The sequence below is a fragment of the Anopheles arabiensis genome, chromosome 3 (genome assembly GCF_016920715.1).
Source record: "Anopheles arabiensis isolate DONGOLA chromosome 3, AaraD3, whole genome shotgun sequence".
In the NCBI taxonomy this organism is placed as follows: domain Eukaryota; kingdom Metazoa; phylum Arthropoda; class Insecta; order Diptera; family Culicidae; genus Anopheles; species Anopheles arabiensis.
The window spans coordinates 19,773,864-19,797,854 of NC_053518.1; the positions used below are offsets into that span (position 1 = coordinate 19,773,864).

Below are 23,991 nucleotides of genomic sequence, written 5' to 3' on the forward strand. Positions count from 1 at the left end.
TCAAATGGAAACCAAATTTTTGGCAGTTTTTCATGAGAAGCACCACACAAAAGATCGCCTAGAAGCGATTAGAGCCTCGAAGCGAGACCACGAAAAAACCGCGCAAAACGATCCGATCCGTCAGCAGTCCGCCGGTCCCAAAACGTATCAGATTCGAATGATAAATGGTTCGCCCGGGTCGTGTTGATTGCATCTAGCCGATAGAGGAGATAGAGGAGCGCGATTGGAGCGCAAACACAAAACCCCTACCCTGGGCATGGATCCGTTGTGGTGTAAAGAGTTGAGGATATGTTCATAGTTCGTTTGTCAAAAGAGGTTGAACGAAATGATTAATACTTTGCTCGCTTCGGGTGTTTTTTTTCTCTTCTTTATACACCATTTCACAATGATCGTCCAGTTAGGTAAGGCCGATCGTGCAAGAGCAGATCACAAGATGAAGAACTCCACCAGCATCCAGAACGATTAACTGAAATGACGTGTGCGCTCCGATCTTCTCTCCAGAAAACGAAAAGCTCTCCATCTCCATCACCATTGGGCGTACCATTGCGAGGATCAATTAAGCTTCTTGGCGCATCGATTTGACGGGCCCCGGGAGATTGGTCCAGCGATTCAGAAGTACTTCCATCACCCAACGTCCGGTTAGTCGGTGACGACAAACAAACGTGTGGCTATTTTTCTTCCCATCTTTAAGATGGCTCTCGATGACGAGACATCATTTATCAATGTGGCTGATTGGCGTACAAGATGTCCATGTGTGTGTGTGTGACTAAGGGTGCTCACAGCACAGCGTTGGCATGCGCAGTGGTACTTCAACTCCTTCAACTTCAGACAACTCCGTCTTTCTCGCAGCTATCCAGTCTGGGAACGCTTTGATGTGCTGCTTATTTACACTGATCGATTGTGCGGCAGATTGAGAGACACAAACACACACACACACATGCCCTGTCGGCGACTCAAGATTGTTCAACCACTGGACACTGCTTGTACTGCCAACACCTCTCGCCTATCAATCCCGATCCCGGTGCCCGATAGGCTACTAGACAACCGGGGTCGTCGTATTCTTGCTTCGGGCAGCTCCAACTTCTAAGCTTGTACAGGTTCAAACTTTTTTTGCCTTCAACCCACAGCCCAACCACCGGTTCGTGTTCGGCCTACTGAAAGCAACTCAACCCCGTTTCTGTCACAAGCATTCAAAACCGCCGCCGTATCGGTTCGCCGGCTGTCAAAGATGACAAATTGTTGCCCTGATAAAGGTGGAAATTAAATTCTCCGCTGCTTTCCAGCCCGCGCGTGAAGTTGGGTCGTGAAGTTTGGGGTGGGTTCGTTTTTTTCCACCCTCCACAGTTTGTGTCTGTTTCCTATCCTTTCTACACGGCAGTTCCTCCAGTGTGTCGAGTGTTTTCAAAAAACCTTTTGAACAGCTCCGCTTTGCTGCAGCTCGATCGCGACAAGGCGCGCACTAGTTCCAGCACATTTCGTTACGCTCAGATTCAGAGTCAGACGACGGGAAAAGCAAACGGCGTTGTGTCGTCGTTGCCGTCGGTTTGTTATTAAGTTATTTCATAACCTCACTCCTGCCCAGATTAGCGCTTCCACGCGCTTCCTGAAATCATAATCGCATGCTCAGCGCCTGATAACGAGCAACCGGACACGGTAGACCGAGCTTGGCTCGGATTCCTCGATATCGTTCGCACGTCGGAATAGATTTGTCGAGGTTTTGTTTACCTTACCGGAGTCAACAGCGAGATTAGCATGCTGATCAGTGCCGGAGTGGAGTGGATTTTGGAAGCCAAGAGTGCTCGGCCGAAAAGGGAGCTTTGCTGAAAGCCTTACATCAAACAACCAGCCAAGCTAAGAGATAAATATGTAAGCAACAGAGGATTGAAATTTGTACTTGTTGACAAAGAAGGGATGAATTCAAAATGTTGCTCTACCGGCTACGTTAAAATGTACACGACGGCACCTTATATCTTCTTGGAGAAGCATAACATTCACTATTTAGGATCCCAAACCACACAAAGCAACCTGATGCAGCTGTCCAGAGTAAACGAATCTGCTAATTTCCATGCATTCTTCCTTCATTATACATTTGCGTCACTATAATCTTCACTCATATGATAGACAGCTGCACGTCCTTTGAATACGGCTTTGTCTCGTCTATAGGATAACATACCCCTAAACCTATTGGAGCTGAAGATCCAAACCAAACTGGGTGGATCATTAAATTGCTATCGCAAAATTGGACATTCAATTCTAATCAAGATGCCCAAAAAGGGGGAAAAACCCCCCAACAAAACAGCACACAAACACACGATCAATCGTCGATCGTATGGGGTGCATTTGTGATGCCGAATAGGTTCTCGCTACACCTTACCCATGAGAGACAGACACACACACACAGCAGCAGCTAACCAGCAGCTTGTTAAGTTTGTTTTTCGCTGCTCCAAATTGGAGCTGCTCCGGCTTGGAAACCGTTTTGACTTTATTATACCCCTTGCGAGCGAAATTGGGATCTCATTCCGTCCACCTAGACGTTTATTGATTTCAACTTGAAGGTTTCAAAGCTGAGCTGGAGGATAAAAAAACACACAAATAGGAAGAAGATCATGATCACTAAACAACGCCATCAACGCCATCGCCGGCTATCGATCGGATCTCGATTCCTTTCCACCTTCCCGTCTGTTGCACGTTGCAACATTCAATCAAAACACCTCCACAAATACCAGGGGATGGTCGTCCCCAAAGGGGCCTGCAGGCCAAATTCCAGCTGCCGTAAACTGACCGGCCCATCCTGCTTTGCTCAATTCCCCCCGGATTCGGATCGTAAGGAGGAAAGGCATCATCAAACAACAATCAAAGCAGCAAGAAAAAAGCGACCCCAAATGCGTTAGCTCCACCGTTTGTACGGGATAGAGAGAGAGAGAGAAACGTGGTGAGCAACCGGAGGAGGGAAATCGTTCAAAATCTTAATCGCTTTATTTTGTAGATTTTATTTCGCATTTATTTTTATTAATTAAAATTTATGACCCCATCGTGGATCAATTTATGGGACCGAGCTCGGGATGATTGGATCCGGTGGAAAGGTTGAAATGTGTTTGAATTGCTTTTTGAGTATTCCGGTGCCGGGCGCGTTGCTCGGCACTTCTTCTTCCGAACTTATCTACTTTCGATCGAGCAAGGTGAACAGAGTCGTGCCATTGGCTCGAGCTCGAGGTATCAATAAGAAGTGAAGAGGCTTCTCACTAATCCACCATCAGCATCACCAGTTTATGATGCGGTGTATGGTTCGGCATGAAGCTTGCCATTGCATTGAGCTGCCCAGCAACTCATCCTCTAGAGGCGAGCTTTGAAGTTGTTGTGTAGGATGGTTTAAACTATTGCCAAACTAGCATCTCGAAAACGACCATTTGACGACCGTTGATGGAGGCGAGGCTGTCAAAATATTTCGCTTTCGACTCGGAGTCGCTTATCTGATGGCTTCGAACTAGTTTTGCTGTTCTAGGCAGTTTCGTCTTCGTTGGAAAGGCCACGCCACTTTAATGCCCCGCTAAATCATTTACTTCTGTGTTCATATAATGTTGGTCCAATTCTTATTATTAAATGTTTTCTTGTGACATTTTAAAGTACGATCACCTCGAAAGCTTCAAGGAATATCTATAAAATATGGAAAATCTTTTTTATGGTTTTGATGGCTTTGTACAGTTCTATATCAACCAGGAAGTATAAAGACATCCTATTTGTAGCTTGCATCAATCCACACAATTATCAGTGCACAAACAGACAACATCAGTGGTATAATGAATTGAAACTCATATCAACGAATTTACAAAAACACGTTTTATAGAACCATGTTTCACTGCACTTGTAAACTATATAGATTTTCATCTTGCGTAGACTTGCTAAGAAGTCAACTAACTTCATACTATAACATCATGACATAAAGAAGCAATAAAGCCTGCCACTTATTAGAACTGTAACAAACCTTTAAAGAAATTTTACATTTTCTTGAAAGTGTGTTGGCATTTTTACGGAATTCTGTTTAACGGATGAATAATCTATAAAATAGAAATGAAGTAATCAAACCAAATTGGAGAATGTTGATCAATCCCTATAAAAAGCCAGTAAAAAATGACACTAAAACCCCTATACACACGTTCCTTTTAGCGAAGCGAATATGTATGATAGATTTTATGTTTCCTAGCTGTCCAATATATTACGTTCATTCCCCTCCCTTTACTGTGGAAACAGATTGCCCTCCATTTTTTATACGATCTCTCTTAACAAAGAACAACAAACAACGGTTCAGCGCTATAGCCCGGCACCCTTTGGAAATGATCTTTGATTTCTAATGCATAACAATCAACATACACTCCCTGCTCCCTTTCTCAAGCTGCCGCAGCTTCACCATAACCCAACGCTGATTCTGATTTCGATTCTGTCGAATCAAAATGGTCTCAAAATCGATAAACCCGATCAACATCGCCATCGGGTCGTAATCGTGAAATGTAAATCTTCCCACAATCAGCACCATCCCGCCACCCTCTTCTCCCCGATCGCGATCGTTTCTCCCGCTGTGCAAACTGAGCAGCTCGAACGCGGGAGGGCATCAACAAAACGGGGCTAGGGCACGAGCGGCACGAAAATTATCATACACCGAGAAGGAATAATTTTCCTATAAAAGCAATCTTCAGCGATCGAATAAAAGGCCTTTGCCGTGACTTTCGGGGCCGGACCGGACAGCTCGTTACGGAGCAGCAACAGCAGCAGCAGCATCCCAGCACCATGGGACGACGTGCGCGAACCCGAAAGGGGCGTTACCTGTTGATGTCTGTTGTTCGTTCCAGAATAATAATGGATGCTGGTGCGCCGGCCAGCATCCAGCCGGCCATCTTGCCTCGTTCGCTCGCTCCGCTCTGTGTATAAAGGGGGGGCTCGTTTGGCGGCGGCTGAAGTTGGAATGTAATTATTCTCAACAAGCCTTTCGACATTTCTGCCTACGTTCTTTCGGTTCTTCGAGTTTCGCTTATAGGCGGCAGCGTCTTCTTTCTTCCCCATCTACCCTCTCGCATCTTTCATGCTTCAGATTGGGATGGATGCTCCCGGCCGCCCAGGTTGAAAAGGGTAGGCAGCATACGGCGAGAGAAGTAGAAGAAGAAAAGAAGCAAAAAAACGGCACAACCACACAGCCATAGCGAAAGCATGGCATTTGCAGGCTGCTTAGCGTGCCTGAAATCCAATCTGACACCCCGAGCAAATCATTCCCTTTTTTTTTTCTTCGCCCTGCACCCTTTCGCCACATGCGTTAACGTGAAAAGCTTCTCCACGTGCCTCCCCTTATCCCAGCACTTCTTAACGCCAAAACAAGCTATATTTTTATCTTCCCTTCCCACCACGAGGAGCCTTTCCTTCTTGCTCCACCGGTTCTTGTCGCTCGTTTTGCTTGTTTTCGCTTCGCACTACGCCACCAGTTGCCCCGAAGGTGTCGACCGAAAGTCGCCCATAAAGATTACGGCCAGCAGTTTGGGGCGAATGCAGTCAGAAAAATGAACTAAAAAAAATGAAATCTCCTCAGGATAAAAGCATACACAAGTTACTCGTGCAGAAAAAAAGCAAGCATAAACATAAAACGACAACGAAAATCGAAGTACGTTTTCCAATCTGATGCCCATCTGGTGGACGGAACTGGTGCAACGGAGGAGCGGAGAGAGCACATACTGGAAGGTGCTTTTTTGACACATTTTCGAAAGTGTTAAAACCAACAACGGCCAGATTATTTCCAGCTGGAAGCATTCCTGGGTCAAACTGGGAGGGATCATGAGGGAAGCCACATTTTTCACCATCCCATTACCACCTTCGATGTGGTCTTGAGCCTTTTTTTTGTTCGATGCTTCTTTTCTTGGCAGCTTGCCCACTCACATCATCATTCCATCGGTCGTATGCAGTTTTATGTGTGCGCGAATTGATCTGCAAGTCAGCGGGCGAAAACCAAATCGAACGGATTACGATCTTCTGCTGCGTTGCAGTTGCAGAATGCAACTCCAGAACGATCGGGTCAGACAGAGGGGAAGGGAAAAGGTGCAAGTGCGTGCAGTTGCAGCGTGCGATCGCGATCGCTGAAATGGCACGCAGTTTATTTTAAAGCCCTTTTTTCGCTCCCCGTCAGTTAGCAGTCGGATTTGGCATTATTCCTGACACTGACAGCAGGCTCGTTACATGTAGGTTTTAGATTAATCTTTTATCCGTTCAATGGGGTGGGTGAAGCTGATCAATTGGTTGGATTTTATTTAAAAAAAAGGCTAGCTTTACTCTGTTATTACTGCATCATTTTAGAGAAACCTGCACAGAGAGCTCATATTGGTAATTAAATTACTTGAAACTACTGAATATTGCTAATAAGTATGTAAGAATAAGGGAATAATTGATTTAAATCATATTTATCATTTCCAATCCAGTAAGAGTAATTCGAATAGTAAATTGAGTTTCAATATTTGTCATAAAATCACCTTATTTAAAGAGAATATTTTAGAGTAATCAATCTCTATAACTAACAGTTTTACTAATTATTACTTGTTAGAGCATTAATTAGAGCATTAGTTATAACTGAAGAATATTTTCTCTTTTATTTTTATCAATTTATTGAATGAAATCAATAGAATGCGTGCAGTGTCCCTGAAAGATGGAGGGAAATTTCACATTAAACTACCCTTTTAGTTCAAACAAAACTGGACCCCGATGGACCAACCCGATCATCAAACACAATGATCGCCGTACAGACACTGTCTATTCGCTAAAACTGCCGTTAAACGGTACAACAGCACCACAGCCAAAGCACTAGCTATATAGCCACGGCTTTTGATTTATGGTACTGTCACGCTACCCCGTACAAACAAACCATAAATCGTACGATGCATTAAAGATGCATTAGTTCCATTCGTGAAACGGTCCGATCAATCGAACATATATGCAAATCAGCAAAATAAAGAGAAGGTCCAGGACGCATCTCCACTGCACTGCGAAATGTCCGCCTTGAGCGGATGACATTTCCATTGTCGCTCGGAGATGCGTTTTTGCAACATTACCCTTGATCAGTTTCCCCCGCTCGAAAAGGGAGTTTGACAGCTTGATGCTTTGTTTACGACAAAGTGCTGTTTACAGCGGGGTTGTAGCAGATCATACGAAAGTTCCGAATAACAGAAGTCTGCACGAGCCTCAGTTTGTCCTATGTCCTGTCCCCCGCTGTGGAGAGTCTATACTATCGGTAATGGATGTTACTGCTACTGTCAAAAACAACATTGCTGCCCAGAAATAGATGCATCAGCACCGCTGTCAGACAAACCTTCGAAGAATTTACCAAAAGGCACGGCTACAGTGCTACACATTTTTTTGTTGCTGAGAAGGAACATAATTCCAAGACCTTCTATTTTCTGCCTGTACACTGTCCAGCTCACTCCCTGCATGCCGTCTAGGGTTCTTATAATTGTTCCCTACCGAAGCTAGCCTACGCGATCACACAAAGCAAACCAGACCAGGGAAGATAGATCCTCGTCGAAAGACAACGGTACACCGTAAGCGTAAGGGCCGACAGTGCCGCCGTCCGACCCAAGCAACTCGATCCCAAGGCACGGCCATGTTTGGCCTGTCCAGGGTTTTGATATTTATGTTTTCCCTTCCATCTCCCTCGTTCGGGTCTCGTTAGTCAATTCCGTCTTGGCCGGTCTGTTGCTTTGGTCTCTGGAGCACCGCGTGGTTCCTCTCGATTGTGTTTTTCTTTCTTTCTTTGCTCTTCGAAAACAGATCACGGTCGTCGGTATTTCGCTCGTTTTAGATGTGAAGGAATTTATGTTGTTTTTCTTTTCTTCACCATATTCTGTACATGGAGAGTTCCTCGCAACCCAGGAAGGATATTGAACGCGCGCGCCAATGTCTTTCTTGGGAGAGAAAGAAAATGCAACAGAAAGAAGGAGGAAGTAACAAGAAAACAGCTCTCCCGATCATCCAAAAATGGTTCGAGCCTAACGAACATTACCGAAATTGTATCTTATCTCGTCGGGCAAATGGCGTACGCGCGCGCTTGTTTGCATTTTTTTCCCCCGAGACGAAGTCCTTTTTTGGGAAGCCCCAGTGCGTTCGTTCCGTTTCTCGTTCTGCGCAAAATAATATTTCCCTCATTTGAACTTGCAAAGGATGGTTTTTTTTTTTGTGGATGTTCCTTTTCCAATATTTGGGCAATGAATTTCTAGCGGTTTCGGGACCTTTGCTTTGATCGGTCCCGTAAAAGTCAAACCGCTGCCAAGGAAAGCCTGAGGAGGATAAGAGCGATTTGTTTGCCGATTCTATGTACCGCTGATCCCATCTTATGACACTTTGCGCTGCATTGTTGATGGTGGCTTCAGAGTCGCACTAAAACAAACAACAAATGGGACCCTTCGAGCCCTGGAGGACTGAGCGTTAAAGTTCAAAGGGACAGGGTCCTTTTGTGAGTGTGTTTTTCCCCTTAAACTACCTGCACAATTCTATTGAGAGTCCCCGAAGCAGTGCCTCAGTGCCAAGTGTTCATTCTTATCCTTCCTCCGAAACCCTGGAGTCCGTGCCGTACACAATTAGACACTCTACAAAGGGATTACAAGTGATAGGCCCGGCAAAAGAAGCCGCCAACCAGCGGTACCTAACTACCTTTAATTCTTAATCCGGACAAATCGTTCACCAGCCTGGGCCATCGGTCATTCCCGAAAGCCCCGAAGCCCCTAGATAGATATGATAGAGACCATTTCACACACAAGAGCATGGAAAGCCTTCCCTGCATAACACCGGAACTTAACACCGCACACCGGCTTAAGGCCTGCGACAGCACGTCGCCAAAAAAGTCGACCGTGGGGCTTGCGTCACTAGCAAAGAAGCCACCCAGTGCACGAAAAGGTGTCAACTGGGAAGCAATGTCCCCTACCCCGCTGCAAAGACACAAAAAGCAAAGTGTCCGATGACACTGGGGAGGGCTATATAGAAAGAAAAGGGTAAGCATGCGTGCGTACTAAGGTTTATAACACCCCTAGACGTGGTAGGGCTTCCCGTTCAAGGAAACGGTACAAGGCTCGGGACAATCTGGGGAGCATGCCAGCGTATGCAAACAAATTGAACAGCTCCAATGCTTCCACTGTCGGAAGCCTTGGACCTGGTCATTATAGCTACGTCCTGTTCACGATCTACTACCCACTGGCCCGCATGGAGCAGTTCAGTGCTGGCAGGGACTGGTAAATCTTTACACGTTAACAAGTCCGGTACTTATTCGTACCTTAGCCCTCGAGGTGTGTAAGAGGTGGTACTACTGTGAAGAAGCAAGACAAAAAACCCGCTCCATTCCATCGATTCGCGTAAAAACAGTGTCTGCCTACGGGCGGGAGGGTGAAGGTAATACGATACCAAGCCTTCCTGCACACCAAGTTGTTTTTTCGCCTTTCATCTTCTTGTAGTTGCGGGCACGCTGCGTTTGGATAAACGAGGTAACAAGGAGGGAAGCAGTAAATCTTGTCCATCCAATCGGCCAGCAGCCTAACACCTAGCCCAGCCGGCTTGACCGTCTTCTTTGTGGCCTCGAACGGCACGACGTACCAGAGACGGCAAAGAAGAAATAGAAGGCCGCAAACGCTTCCCTGAGACACTTGGCAACCTTGGCACATTATTTCCAGGCCCCAGTTTACCGAACCGGAGCTGAGAGCCTATTCTCGGGGATTACACTCTCCGCTCATGCATAACAAGAGTCATCCGTCAAGCACGACGCTCCACCGACCGATGGAGGACAGGGAAGATCTCGCAAAGAAGAACCACTCTTCCTGCCTATCCCATCTACACGTCTTCCCTTTTTTAAAGGGTGCAAGTTTTTGCGCCACCATCACCAACTCCGATCGTTGTCGATGGAGGCAATCATCATCATCACCACCACTATCATCATCAGTTCTCTTGGGGCTTTCAGCAAGTTCTGCTACAGAGAAAGAGAGATCGCGAGGAGATCTGGTTATCAGATATTCTGTATCGATGATTGGATGGGCTGGGGAGATTGGTTTCCCTTCCTCCCTCAAATTACTGTGTCGACGACCCTCTACAAACATGCCACCGGGGACTGCCCGGGACAGGTTCCCCGTGCACGTGCAATTAGCGAACGAACGCTAGCTAGATTGACTCGGTAAGGTTAGACGCCAGTCGCCCGCGTATATGGCTGTGCGCTGCTACGACGTTTGAGGCTGACGGTGTAGCGAAACACAGAGACTCACCGAGGCCTCCAGGCAGGTTGTAAAACCCCAACTCCAAACTTCCACCGCCGCAGCGCGATTAAAAATAGAGAAGCGCAACGGGGAACCGGAGGCACCCGTAACGGCTCCCTACCGATGGCTATGGTCCGGAACCGGCCATCGTTTATGACTTCTATTCCCCGCACGCACATCTCTTCGCACCGTCTACCCCAGTGTCGCGACCTTTTCCGACAAGATTTTATGATCTGCACACCGGTACAGTGATTGAATTTGGTGCAGTAAACGAACGAGCACGGCCGCCTGTCTCCCGTGCTTGATACGCCTGAACGGGCACGCAACCTTTTGATCGTCGCCTGGCGTGTGTGTGTCTTGTTTCTTTCTTTTTTGGCAAACTTTCCTACACGCTCTATACGCTAACAAGCAATTAACGCAAACTTCTCCTCGCTCGGTAGATGATTTATCACCATCTCCCGCTTGTGGTGGTATTTGTTAACCGGTAAATTATTAACCCTCACTCGCAAGAAGAATCCTAACGAAAGTAGTCAACCGCTTTCATTTCCAACACTTCAAACAGAACAGCGATGAGAAGAAGAAAAAACGGGTTACAGCGACGAAACTTAAATAGAAATTAGGATGTTTTTCTTTCCTACGGGAGCAAAGTTTGCACACCACTTTTCTAGCTTCCTGTGGGCAAACAACCGACTCATGCAAGCAAACAGACTGGTGTGTGTGTGTGCTCACACAAGGATGCCGAACTTTGTTGCCTACATTTCTCACCCAACCTGTGTGACAGCGTTTAACACAATGTACAAACGATTTAAACGACAAGCGACCAACCAACTCCGTCCCGGATGCAAACAGAACGTATAACGCCATTACGGTAACCGAAACCGGGTAAGGTACATATTTGACCAATTACTCAAATATTGATCAGTAGCATCCGGGCCCCCGTGTAGAGCTTTAAACAGCACACGTTCAGCAGCAACAGTGCGCTTTCTCGGACTCTCCGCCGGAATCGGGCTTAAAGTGGGCCCGCGATCGCCACCACCACGGATGGCTTTCCAAAGCCCCGTAACGACTAAGTAGCCGTCTGAAGTGGATGCGGGACCCGTGGAAGCCGACCGTTTGCACAGAAATCGAATTCTGCAGCTATGTCAATAATGGTGGGGTCTACACACAACTACAAGGCTGGAAGAGATCGGAACAGCTAACAACCAGGGGGGGGGTGCTGAACACCGCTAACAAACTTGGATCTTCCCAGCCTAGCCGGCTCAACAAACATCTCATGCAACATCTGAAACCGGAAAACGGGGATTCGAGTGGAAGATCGGGGCAAGATACAAAAGGCAGCCGGGAAATTGTAAATAAGAAGGCTGTTCACAAATACACACACACCAGCGCACGAACTCCATTGGAGATCTCACAAAACCCTCCCAGGCTGAATCTCGCGTAGATCTTCCAAATCTTTCAAACGATGCTCAGGCTGATCCACGACATGAAACTGTGACTGCCGCCAGCTAATTATGATCGCTGGATGATTATGCTGACCAGCGCTCGGCTCCAGGCATATAACGTTACGCGGAAAGTTGATAATGATCAAGTGCGCGAGTGGATCAAACATTGAGGTACAGTATTGAGCAGGGTACAGTAAACTAGTTTACGTCACGTTTGCGTCGCTTCATTTCCAATGTGATCGTGTACGGTGGAGGATCAAAAAGAGAGAAGACTTTGTTGGAGGAGTTATAGTGTTGAATGATCTTTTCAAGACATTCAACTCGATAAGGAGCATGTAGTTTTTAGAAAAAAAAAAACTCAAGTCTCTCGTGGATCTACAACGCAAAAAGGTTGTGTCATCCACTTACAATAGAAACTGTTAAGCTCAAAATACAACCAACATTTCTTGAAGATCTTTCATAGCTCCAAAGTCATTGGATGTGTTCATACTTCAAGTGTGGCACACTTCCAATACAACAACAAAATCATTGCACTTCATTCCAAAGCATGCCGACCCGCTTCACAACGAACCGTGCCCGTGTTGTGTCCGATCTTCGCACCGCGCATGAAAATCCGTGCCCGTCAAATCTCGATCGAACCGAACCGCGCTGAATGAGAGCGATTGATTGGCTTTCTTTCAGCACTCTTTCGATTTACGATCGCCGTTTCGTTTCCACCCATTCCGCCGCTACCACAACAATGACGGAGGCTCGTACACTTTAAGAGCCTTCTGGCTTTCTTCCGACGCCTTTTTGAAGAGTGATGCTGGCGCTTTGAGTCTGTTGCTCGTGGTGGTAGGGTGCGGCCGACGCCATCCATCCAATGGATGGCTCGCCGGCTCGAGGCCGCCTTCGACAGGCTCGTCAGCCTCGTAACGAGTTGGCAATTATGGTGTGGTTGTTTTCGTAATGATTCAAATTTCACCCACCACTGGGTAGGGGAGGGTTACTGGGCGGCAGGACAAGGGTGACCGCTCCACTCGTTAGCGGTACGTTTCCATGTCTTCCTTGGCGGCCCCATTCCAAAGAGAGATATAGACAGAGAGAGAAAGAGAACCGTTCAAGTATTTTTCCCGATCGCATGAAACGTGCATCTTTTTGGCAAATCGGTACTTGCTTTCCACTTACCCCCAACACACACACAGACACAAACACATCGTCAGACATGTAAGAGGGTAACAGGCCTATGTACGTATGCGTGTAAATTGAACCATAATTGGGGAGTTGTCGGGCACCAGCAGTAGGAAGCGAGTTAGCGAGAAAATCCTCGTCTATTAGAAGCACTCACACACTGCACGCATTACAGCTCAGTGTACCTTTTAAGAGTTGTAACTGTGAAGTCTTAAAGCTTCATCGAGTAGACAAGCAGCAACCAGTACACTGTCTGGTTACTAATAAGCTCAACCGGGTGAAGTTCATCAACCGTCGGCTTTGTTGGCGTGCTCGTCACCGCGCCCTCAAGCAAACCGCAATCGATGGGAAACAAACTGCACTTAATTATACTATTTTTCAAAACCCACCAGCCGCTGCGTGAGCTCTGCAGCAAATACAACGAACCTGCGTCGCATTTGCTTTGATTAATACGAAACAGCTACGAAACGATCTCCCATCTGTACCCGCCGGACCACGTCCCAAGCGCTGGAGAATAATAATAATCATGTTTGATAGAAAGAATGTGCTAGAAAGAAAGCGTCGGCAGCCTGTTGATCCACGCTTGATCTTAATCGCGCGTTGGCAGCGGTGACACAGCGAAGCGTAAAGCGTGATCCCTTTGATCGTGGCACTTCGCGGCATCCCCTGCTGCGTGCTGCTATCGACAATCAAAATTCTCACTTCATTTAAGCTAATTTAAGTCCTCCATCAGTGGAGTGATTATTTATGCAACTTCCAAGCAAACCGAACGGGCATCCGGTTCCGGCGGGGGAACGTCGCAGACGACGACGACGACAAGAGACACCCGAACATCACACTTGAGCCCCTGGAGTGATGAAGAGACCGGCGATAGTGGTTTCCCCTGAGAAGTGCGTCTTTTTTCAAGCAAAACGTTAAAGTATCATATTTCCTTTACGCATCAAGTGAGGATGGCAGGCAGGAAAGACAAGAGTGTGTAGTTTTAAGCAAAAGCGACAAAAACGGAACGAAACGCCTGACGGAAAAGAAAAGAGAACCCCGAAAACTGAACAAATTATACTTTATTTATTCTAATTTAAAACCTCATCATACCGAGGCCCGAGGTCGGCTGTCTTGGCTTCAATATTTGTCCAAAACTAAAGGAGAAGCATTTAAATGTACAAACCGTGGAAACAGATTGTTTGGAGCGTAGGGAAAGAGAAAACACAAAACACAAACCCGCGTACCTAAAGAACACAAGCCCTCAACCAAAAAAGGAAGGATCGAAACGTTGCTGCATCCTCCACGGGCACATGTGTTTAGGTCGTCGGCGAGAAGACGACGAAAACTGGGACTCCTCCAGGAGTTGTGTATGTTTAATTGGGAAAAAAGGCCCACTCCCCGTAGCCACTAAACGCAACCATTCCGGAAAGGGCTGCTTTCAAGCAAGCTAATGTGGTTTTGTTTTTTGGCAGATGTTTTTGTTTTCCCTGAGTTAATGACAACTTGAGGATCATTTCCAAATGGTGAGCCTGTGTTTCGCATTCTTGGATATATTATCTGGATAAGCTAATAAACGGTTACGCGCTTTAGCAGAACTCATCACTATTTCAGGCGTTTTATGTTTGAAGTTAAGGGTGTTTTTCTTTTTCATTTTTCAAAGCAAACCAAACCAGACTCAAACATCAGCATGTTTTCGAAAACCAGTGATCAAGTTTCTGGCAAACCAGAACAAACTCTATTTGTCATAGCGCCGGCACGGCGAAACGCAACCAAAAGCGAGCGTGACATTAAAATATTCAATCACATGTTTTCATTAACGCGATCGTTAAACGAGCGTAGAATTTAATGATCCCCGAGGACCGGAGGTTTGTTTTGCCTTTTGCCATCTCCGTCCTTCCTTTTCGGCAAGGCTCCAAAAGCTGATGCACGCCACACCACGCGATCACGCGTGCGATCGATCGATGGAATCCAAAACCATTCCCAAATGTCATTCCTAATCGTTCGAGCTGTCTCCGTGGTTAAGAATGTGACACACACACACACACAGAAGAGAAAACACAAACCGGACAAAGTATATCCCGAAGCACCGCAAATGGTGCCGCTAAATGTTCATAAATCTATCAAATAAATTATTTCCTTCACGATCGCCACCCAAGCAAGCTGCACCTCAGCATGTAGCGGAATGATGTGCTGTGAGCCATCAGCGAGGGTAAGCGATACGAGGGCTACGAATACACAGCGAACAGTGAGTGTGATGACACTTTATTTACGCGTTTTATGGGACTTTGATGTACGGGAAATGGGAAAGGGAAACCCGATACGCCGAGCGGAGAGTGAATTTTTTTCGGAACCTTACCGCGCGCGCGCTGTGATTCGGGTCATCAGAACCCACGGGATGTTGCAAAATCTGGTCAAGCGAATAACTAATGATCGTACACATCGTGGTGACAGTGTCTCCCCATTCACATCGTGATTTACGGTCCAGCTGGTCCTGCTGGCCGACGCGGGAAGATGTCAAGCCGTTGTTCTTGTCCGCACAGCGGATGGATGGCTATTCCAGCCCTGCCCGAACCGGTCAAGCAATCAAGGGTGTCCGTCTGGTAAGTTAAATCAGTCGACAGGAGACAGAGAAGACGACCAGCGACTGACCGAGAAGGGGGCTCATGCCGGCCCATCCCATGTGGCGTCAGACGGGGTGGACGTAAATTAACATAATTTATCGACCGTTCTAGGCGCATAATTTCGTGTCGCCAGCGTATTTTTCTTCTCCCGTTTCTATGGTCGCTTAATTACAGCGAGTGCGTATGTGTGTTTGTAACCAGCGGGAAGTGTGGAAATGAGCCGGCAACGAAAAGTCAGCCTCATAAAAGATTGTAAAAAAGCAAAGCAAAAAAAACCGCTGGATGATTTTAACCGAACACAACAACCGAACCGTTTTAAAATGCGCGGACGCCAAAGTAAATGATCGTTAGGAGAGGTAAATGATCGCCCTGTCATTGGGCGGTAGTGTGCGTGTGTGTGTTTTTGAGGTCGTGGAAATTAATCACACCTACTTCCCCTTCGGCTGGACTGATTTTGAAACCGGCAGTTCATTAATTTCTTAAAGAGGTCTCATCCGCTGGTAGGAAAGGTTAATATTTAGCCCCCATTTGCCAATTTCTTCATTCTCACGGCAAGCGGGTTCGCTCATTTAACATTTCCAAACCATTCCCATGGTCCTAACTACTTGTTAAACAGAAAGCGAATCTTGTTCTTGGTGACGATCGATTGAGCATTCGTAATGTATTTGTTTTTCCTCCACCACGTGCCCGCGTTCGATCGTACGCATCGATCCCATGAAAGGCGATGTATCGTGCGAACATGAAAGGCGCACGGAAAACCTACAAAGAGACAACTATTTACGCAGGCACTTCACATACCTCGGGGGATGAGAAAAATCATATCACGTACACAACATCGCTCCAACGTTCGGTTTTGGCGGCCGGTTCCAACTGTGCGCCTCACACGATCGTTTGTGATCGATTTTTTAATGTCTTCAATTCCTTCATGCTGGAATCTGATTGAACCATCCCAACACGGCACGGCAAAGAGCGTCGATTATTAGTATTCCCGGCAGGTCCAAACATACACATGCACGCCCTGGGCACCCATCAAGACGCAGGGCTGAAAGCGGTCCGATCCGAAAGCATCTGATGCTTTTACGATCTTGGAAAACGAAATATTCTACTCAAGTAACCGCGTGCTCTTCCTTCCAAGACGAGAACGAGAACCTTGATGAGAAGATGATTATCGCTGTACAGAAATTGGGATCGCGTGTGTGTGTGTGTGTGTTTGTAGGTGCCGATCATCGATGCCGCGGGAACGAAAAGGAAACACGGACCAGGAGGAAACATCTCCCCTTCTGCACCGATTCCTTTTCAGCTTCTACGGACCGAAAGCAGAACGGGAGGGCCACCGTCATCGTCGGCCGCAGCTAAAGCACACTCTCACAACACAAAAAAAAAACAGCCGCTCCGATCCACAAGCTTGTTAGAAAGCTCGATTAATGGAGCCTCATGCTCATCGGCACACGGTGGTGCCTTGTTTGTTTCGTTTGTGGCTCGCGAATGAGCCTTCCTAATGAGCGAGAGGGTCTATCAATTACCGCTCCGGATCGATCCTCGGGTAAGGTATGGCTACCATAATTTAAGAATTCACCACCCTCGATCAGCTTGTTTATGAGGAAGTGTACAATTACGGGGGTCCGACTCTTCTATTCCAGGTTCGACATCTTCCCGCAGTGTCTTCTATTCTTAGCCACCCGTCGTACAACGTCATCGGTTCCATTTTTCTGTTTGTTTGAACAACAAATTGCCGTACTCTCGCAAAGCTCATCAGCCAAATTGCATCTAACTACGGTAGCAAATGATTCTTCCCCATTCTTTCCCACTGTGTGATCGACTTCCTTTCTCCCAGACTGCTCTGAAGGGGTTGCGGTGATCACACGGACTCAAGCCATCCCGGCACTCGTAATCAGATACGGCCCAAATTTGCCTCCCTAATTGCGTTCGACCCGGCTGGGTGAATTGGTTGCCTAAAATTAGCCCGATCGTTTCGGCTATTTCCATAGGATTGCAAAGCTCCACTCGTGGAGGAGGAGCTTGTTCCTGTAATAACATTGTAATTGAGCACCTTTTCCGCCATGCGCCCACAGTGCCCAATCACAAATCGGATGTATTTAGTAGCATTAGCAGTGGTGAGATCAAGCCAGAAAACGAGACGGATCGGAATATCCCATATCCCTCGTACCCGTGGTCTAGCACAACAGGCAGTTTTGTCGAATGTTTGATTGCGGAGTTAATTGGGTTTGCTTGATCATTCAGTGCTCTCGCATGTTGGATCGTTGGCATGCTCGTTATTGGGCTGAGGAAATTATTCACCCAATAGATATTATGCTGATTATATCCGCCCAAGACCACACGAGATTACGCAAGTTTGTGGATCAATAATTATAAAAAGGCGGGTGGTTAGCCCCAAAACAACGCACTGGACGGGAATCATTTTGTTGAAACAAGGCACATTAAAGTCAATTTGATGTACGATACCCGTGTGCGAGTAATAATTATGGGTTTGCAAAATGATCGTTCCACTCGAAAATCTTGATCCTTTAACGAGCGTTTCCAATTCTCGCTTAAAACCTAATGATGCAAGTGAGTAAGATACCGAGATGCCGATTGCGAATAAGACGCAAGGAAAATAGTAACTCATAAAAACCAGAAGCTAAATCTTTTCAGTTCACAGGATCATAAAATCGATCGGTCGTCGATCGGACCGAATACGGTAGCCTTTAAGATGTGACCCTGACGATCTCTGCAGGTAAGAGCCGTGGCTCGCAACAGGATGTCGAATGGAAGAGAGACTTCTAAGAATCATCGCAAAGGATGATGATGACTTCCTAAAAGACCCCACTGAGATGTTCTTGGAATCTTCAACTCCAGGGTCTCGGAAGTTTGTAATTATTCCTTGTGTGCCGTCTGAATCTACACAGGGTTTCTCTGCTAATACCAACAGATTTGACATTGATCTTAAGATCTTTGATTTCGACGTGCACTATGATGTCTGTAGGAGTTAATTACTCACATTTCAAGAGATTTTAGTTACAGACGGACATGACCCCTTGAGTTGGTTTTGTTAAAGCCAATTTCAAGGATGATGTAGTACTTCAATACATAGAAACCAACAGCATGTATTGCGATCTGAAGAGAACCCCTGTACATCTGAATGCTGTTCAAACGTTGAAACTGATGCTCTCCTGTCCCCCGAGGACTTCACTAACCCTTGCCACTCATAATTGACTGTAAGCGCGTTAGAAAAGTGGCATCAAGAGCGGGTCACCACCACCATGAAACGAAAAGTGGTCGCTCCGGGGTACGCTCTCGATGTCACGTCAGGTTAGTCCACGTCAGATGCCCATAACCCCGACAGATAATTGTTTCCCCTTCTTCACTACTGGCGAGGGGGGGACATAATAATAGTAAACCGTTTCCTTCTCACTTACCAAACAGCTGCCGACAGGCCGAAGTAGTACCGCAGCAGGAACGTGGCCGCACACGGTGCCGTCGACAGGCCGTCCGTTAGCAGCAGCGCAACGCCCGGCAGTTGCGGATCGTACCCGCAGGCCGTAGCATTACGCCCAGCGAGCCACCGAACGGCCCACCCGACCGTCACCAGACAGTGGCTGATGACGAGCGGCATCAGGCTCTTGTCCCACCGCTTGGTCGACAGGATGAGACAGAGCGTGGCGACGATTGCCGTCCCCAGTGCAGCCACACTCCACGACGTCAGCCACACCTCGGCAAAGTGTTTCTCGTTCTGTTCGAACATTATGTCCGCCTCGCAGAGCGGTGCACACCGCCCAGACCGGTTGAGCTGCACGTACAGGTTGGATCGCTGCAGGCCCTGGCAGGAGGGGCGATCCGACACGAGCACCTCGCCCTCGGCCGGTTCACCCGGCCCCTGCATGCACATGTGCTCGTGATTGTTCTCCTCCGGAAACCGATTGCAGTCCAGGGCCGAGGGCCACGGAAACCCGAACCCTTGCAGGATTGGGTGGCACCGATTCTTGACCGTGTTGCAGAGGCTTCGACAGGGCCCGATGGGCATCGACACCTTGGGCGTACACATGGGGACGTAGGTGGCGCACAGGAAGAACTTTAGCTGCTTGCTACATCCGAACTGGATCAGCGGGAAGAACGTTTGCAGCGTGAAGTTAGCATCGGACTGTAGCTCGTGCCCAACGATGTTGGGCAGGGACGTTTCATTGTACCCGATGCCACGGCACAGCTCGATCCGGATCGGTTCGCAGGTCCGTTGGGTGGAGAAATCCGTGTTTGTAGCAACCGTTGGCCGTACCGGCAGCGACAGTGCGATCACCGCACACAACACACTGGGCAGTAGTGCCATTTTTGGAAAGCTCTCTATACTTCTTTTCACTATAAAACCGTTTAAAACTTGTATCGTTTGCACTTCAACCCACTCGCGCACACTAGTTGAGCCCCAAATCTTACACAATAACGATCCACTGCCTCACTGGTAATTGCATTTCCAACGCGATCACGAGACGATGACTTCACACTAACAACTCCATGGTGACGATTTGGGGTGTACCATGCCCGCTAGCCTAGGCTCCTTCTAGCTTGGGCCACATAAAAAAAACCCCGTAACCCGCTGCTAATAGCCTTCCAGATGAGACTCTCGTTGCACTCGTTAGCGTCGTTGCTAGACGGCACAGTTATTTCCCTCCAAAAAAAAAAATTCAACCTCCCTCAGACGATCTCGAGACGGACGTCGGGCGCGATGACCGACGCTGCAGCTAACGTTGCTTTTTTCCTCGACCCTGTTCCGGCGAGTTTGGGATGTTTAATGATGTTCTTCCCTTGCGCTTTCTCACTTCCACTCTCTCTCGACGTCTTCACCAAAACAGCATCGTCTCGAGCAAGACTGTATTGAGCATAATCATAAGAAAGAACCTCACAAGTCTGGACCTGCTTGTACGATCTTTAGCGTTGCCTCTTTTTTTGTGTAAAATTCTCCGTCACTCGTTCGCTTTCGGACCCTTCGTTTTCGAGTTTGGTTCTTCGAAGACCACGTTCTTGTAATTTTCCCTTTTTTCTCTCTCTCTCTTTTACTTGTTTCCACGTTGAGCGCTTCTTCCACACGCTCCTCACAAAGGCTCACTGCTCACTACACTTTTGCACGAAAGATCTCACATCGCACAACGAAAAGCAATCTTGCACGATCGTTCCTTTTCTGTATTTGCACACTTAAACACGGGTTCCTGTGATCTGTGCCACCTGTTTTGTTGCGATTAATTGCTGCAATAGCAACATCCTAACATTCTAAAGAGCAATCTGAAAGAAAAGGAACAAAAACGAAAAAGAAAGGTGTAAGTTTAACATGCACACAAGATCAGAAGATCACACTAACAAGTAGCACCATAGCAACTATTGCCACGAAACTTAAAGAAACAAACTTATCCACACAAAAAAAAAAACAAACATAACCACGGGCTACTACGGTTTGGTGCATGTTCGCGCGTCTAATTAAAAATAAATCATCACTCAACACACACATACACGATCGCGGATTTTGCTGTTTTAATGTTGTTGATGTTCGACTTTTGGTTCAACTTTCCCGGTCGTTTGCACGACGTGCGCCTGTACAGCGCCTAGTGTAGGTGGATTGCGTAGGGTGGAAAAACACACATACGCAGACATCGTGAGTCTAATGTTTATTTTTGCACCACACACACACACATATCCACAACTCGCGGATCGTTTCACAGGCGGGAAAAGCGGCAATGGTTGTTTTTCCTTGCCATATTTTCGTGTCGAAGCTGCAAACTCGCGCATGCAAAAATCCGTTCCAAAAAATAACCCGCCGACCCGTTGTTTTAACCCGTTTTTCGTGTGTGATTCGTTTGCCATGTGTGTGTATGTGTGTGTCAATAATTTCGACCATCTGATTTTAATTTCCAGCATCCAGACGGAATGGTATGAAGAACGATGATGGTGATGATGATGCTGAGCAACACAGAATCCCCTTTCTAGCGCGTCTCACGCTCTCCGTTCCGATATGCTTTTGCGCTCCACATTGCGCTACAGTCTGAGCAAGAGAGAGAGAGAGAGCGAGAGATCGTTTGCGCGAAGACGCGTGAGGTTGCGTGAACAGCATCATCTCGGATGTACGCGCGCGTTTCTGGAGACGAATCAACACATATGTGTTGTGTTGCGAGGCACAGCAGCAGCAGCAGCAGCAACCAAATGTAACCCAACATAAACAACCCTCTCCCCTCGCGGGTGCCGTTACTCGAACGCGAATGGCGGCGGCACCAGTAACAAACAAGTAAATACCGCTGGCAGTGTAACCATCTGTCGAAGAAACCGGGGAAATGGGAGAAAAACATTCCGTCACCGCCACAAACTGAAACAATATTTGAGCGCACCAGCAGCCCCAGCGCCGTTTTGTCACTGCGAGGCCGTGCGTATCTGGCAACAAGCGCAAACGCCTACACCGTTTTTTCTACGCAAAACGTTACGCACGCTCCTTGCAAGCGGTACACATGGCACACTACGTTGAGCTGACGGCTGCAGCATGGTACACTCGCACACTAACTAAAGCGCAAAAGGCAAGCGCCAAAACAAGCAAACAGGCCGGGGGAGAAGGGTGCTCTGGATTCAAACCATCATTGACACCTGATAACGACGATAACAACCCGCCAAGGTACAGCCGTACCCCATATCAGGGACAGTGTGCCACTGTTGTCACTGTAGATTCACTTTTTCGTTTCATTTTGTCCACAGAAACACAACCACACCGCAGTTTTGTGACGTCGAGTGATGTCTAATTTGCCGGCTGGCCGTGTTCTGCTGGCCCTCGTTTTAATGACACTGCACAAATCTTCGCACCTACTTCTTCACACTGATCTGTAACAACTGTGTGTGTTAGTGTGTATCTGTTGATCAGCGAACTAATCGCATCTAGAGATAGATGAGACACTTGTTACCAATACCGTAATCCAGTATCAGTTTTGAACAGCTTGGGCGATAATTACAGGCACACGGCAATGACAAGATATGGCAATCAAACAACTTTATTAATCCACTTCTAAGCGAGTGATGGCGATTTGTTCAAGTACACTGCCGCATTAATAGGACTGTTCCGTGGTTCGACACATGTACGGTACAACTGTGTAAACTTTCCTGTTAAATCATTGTATCTGCTCAGTTAGTTAGTTTATTCCTACCACTCTGATATCTTTAGTAATACGTGAAACTACTTACAAAACTACTGCACCACACAACACAACTCCTATAGAGCGCGCGCGTACCGAACTTTGTAACGAAGGGCACACACAAAACTCCGAGGGCGCCAAACGGAACTCCCTCCGACACGCAAGTCTTTCGAGCAAAAACTGAGAAAATTGATCTCGTACCGAAGACGTTGAACCTGCCGGTGCGGCTCTCGCCGGTGTCGTGCCTGTGGTAGAGAACATTCCAACACGGTTCTCTCACGAAATAGTGACTCCAGAGAGGCAAGCCGGAAGAGGCAAGAGCGCACTGTGGGTCGAACATATGCACAGCACATTAATTAATTTATTTATAAATAATTATTTTCTTTTTTATGATTATTTCTGTTAGTTTTGCGCTTAAAAACCGATAGCAAGGTTTAAAGGTCTCATAAACAAGATAAACAATATTTTTATGATGTTTTTTTTCTAGTTGGGAAAATAGAGATTATCAATTCCAAACCGTCGAAAAAGTTTTTACATTTTGATTGTTCTTTAATACAATTATCATTGTGAATCATTTTAAATACGTCTAATACTCTTCATCTACTTTTATGTGTTCTCCTTAATTTACGGTTTAGCTTTGCATAGCTTACTATTATTATTTATTTTATTATTTCTGTGATTGATATTATTATTATTGTTATTTTTATTAATATTATTATTATTATTGTTATTATTATTATTATTATTATTATTATTATTATTACTATTGTTATTGTTATTGTTATTGTTATTGTTATTATTATTATAATTATTATTATTATTATTATTATTATTATTATTATTATTATTATTATAATAATAATAATTATTATTATTATTATTTTTATTATTATTATTATTATTATTATTATTATTATTATTATTATTATTATTATTATTATTATTTTTATTATTATTATTATTATTATTATTATTATTATTATTATTATTATTATTATTATTATTATTATTATTATTATTATTATTATTATTATTATTATTATTATTATTATTTCAATTTACTTGTCGAGCTTTTTACAAGCGGGCGTGTGATTTCATATTATTATCTGGCCGTTTGAACACTAGGAAACAGACATAAAAATAAAAATAAAAACTGTACCGGTGTAAGACCCACATTTCGATCTGTTCAAATGATGATTCTACTTTTTTCCATCGGTAAATCAAAACCTGAAAGTATCTCATAATGCGGAACAAAATTCTAGAAAGTATACAATTTCATTCTGTTATAAATGTTAACGATTAAAATGATATAACCAAAGAATTGAAATGTGTGTAATTATACCTTTTCTTAAAAAGAAATGTCTTAATG

The 23,991-nt window shown here is 46.0% G+C and overlaps 1 protein-coding gene across 1 annotated transcript in view; it reads right to left on the bottom strand.

Annotated features, from left to right (window-relative positions):
• Positions 1–22,800, bottom strand: part of LOC120902664 (frizzled-4) — a 41,580-nt gene extending 18,780 nt beyond the window's left edge. Inside the window, exons 1-2 of the mRNA XM_040311622.1 lie at positions 22,672–22,800; positions 18,888–20,739 (exon numbers count right to left, since the gene is read on the bottom strand). Coding sequence (XP_040167556.1) covers positions 18,888–19,792 — 905 coding nt within the window. The 5' untranslated portion in view covers positions 19,793–20,739; positions 22,672–22,800. The remainder of the gene's footprint in view (positions 1–18,887; positions 20,740–22,671) is intronic.
• Positions 22,801–23,991: the final 1,191 nt, after the last annotated feature.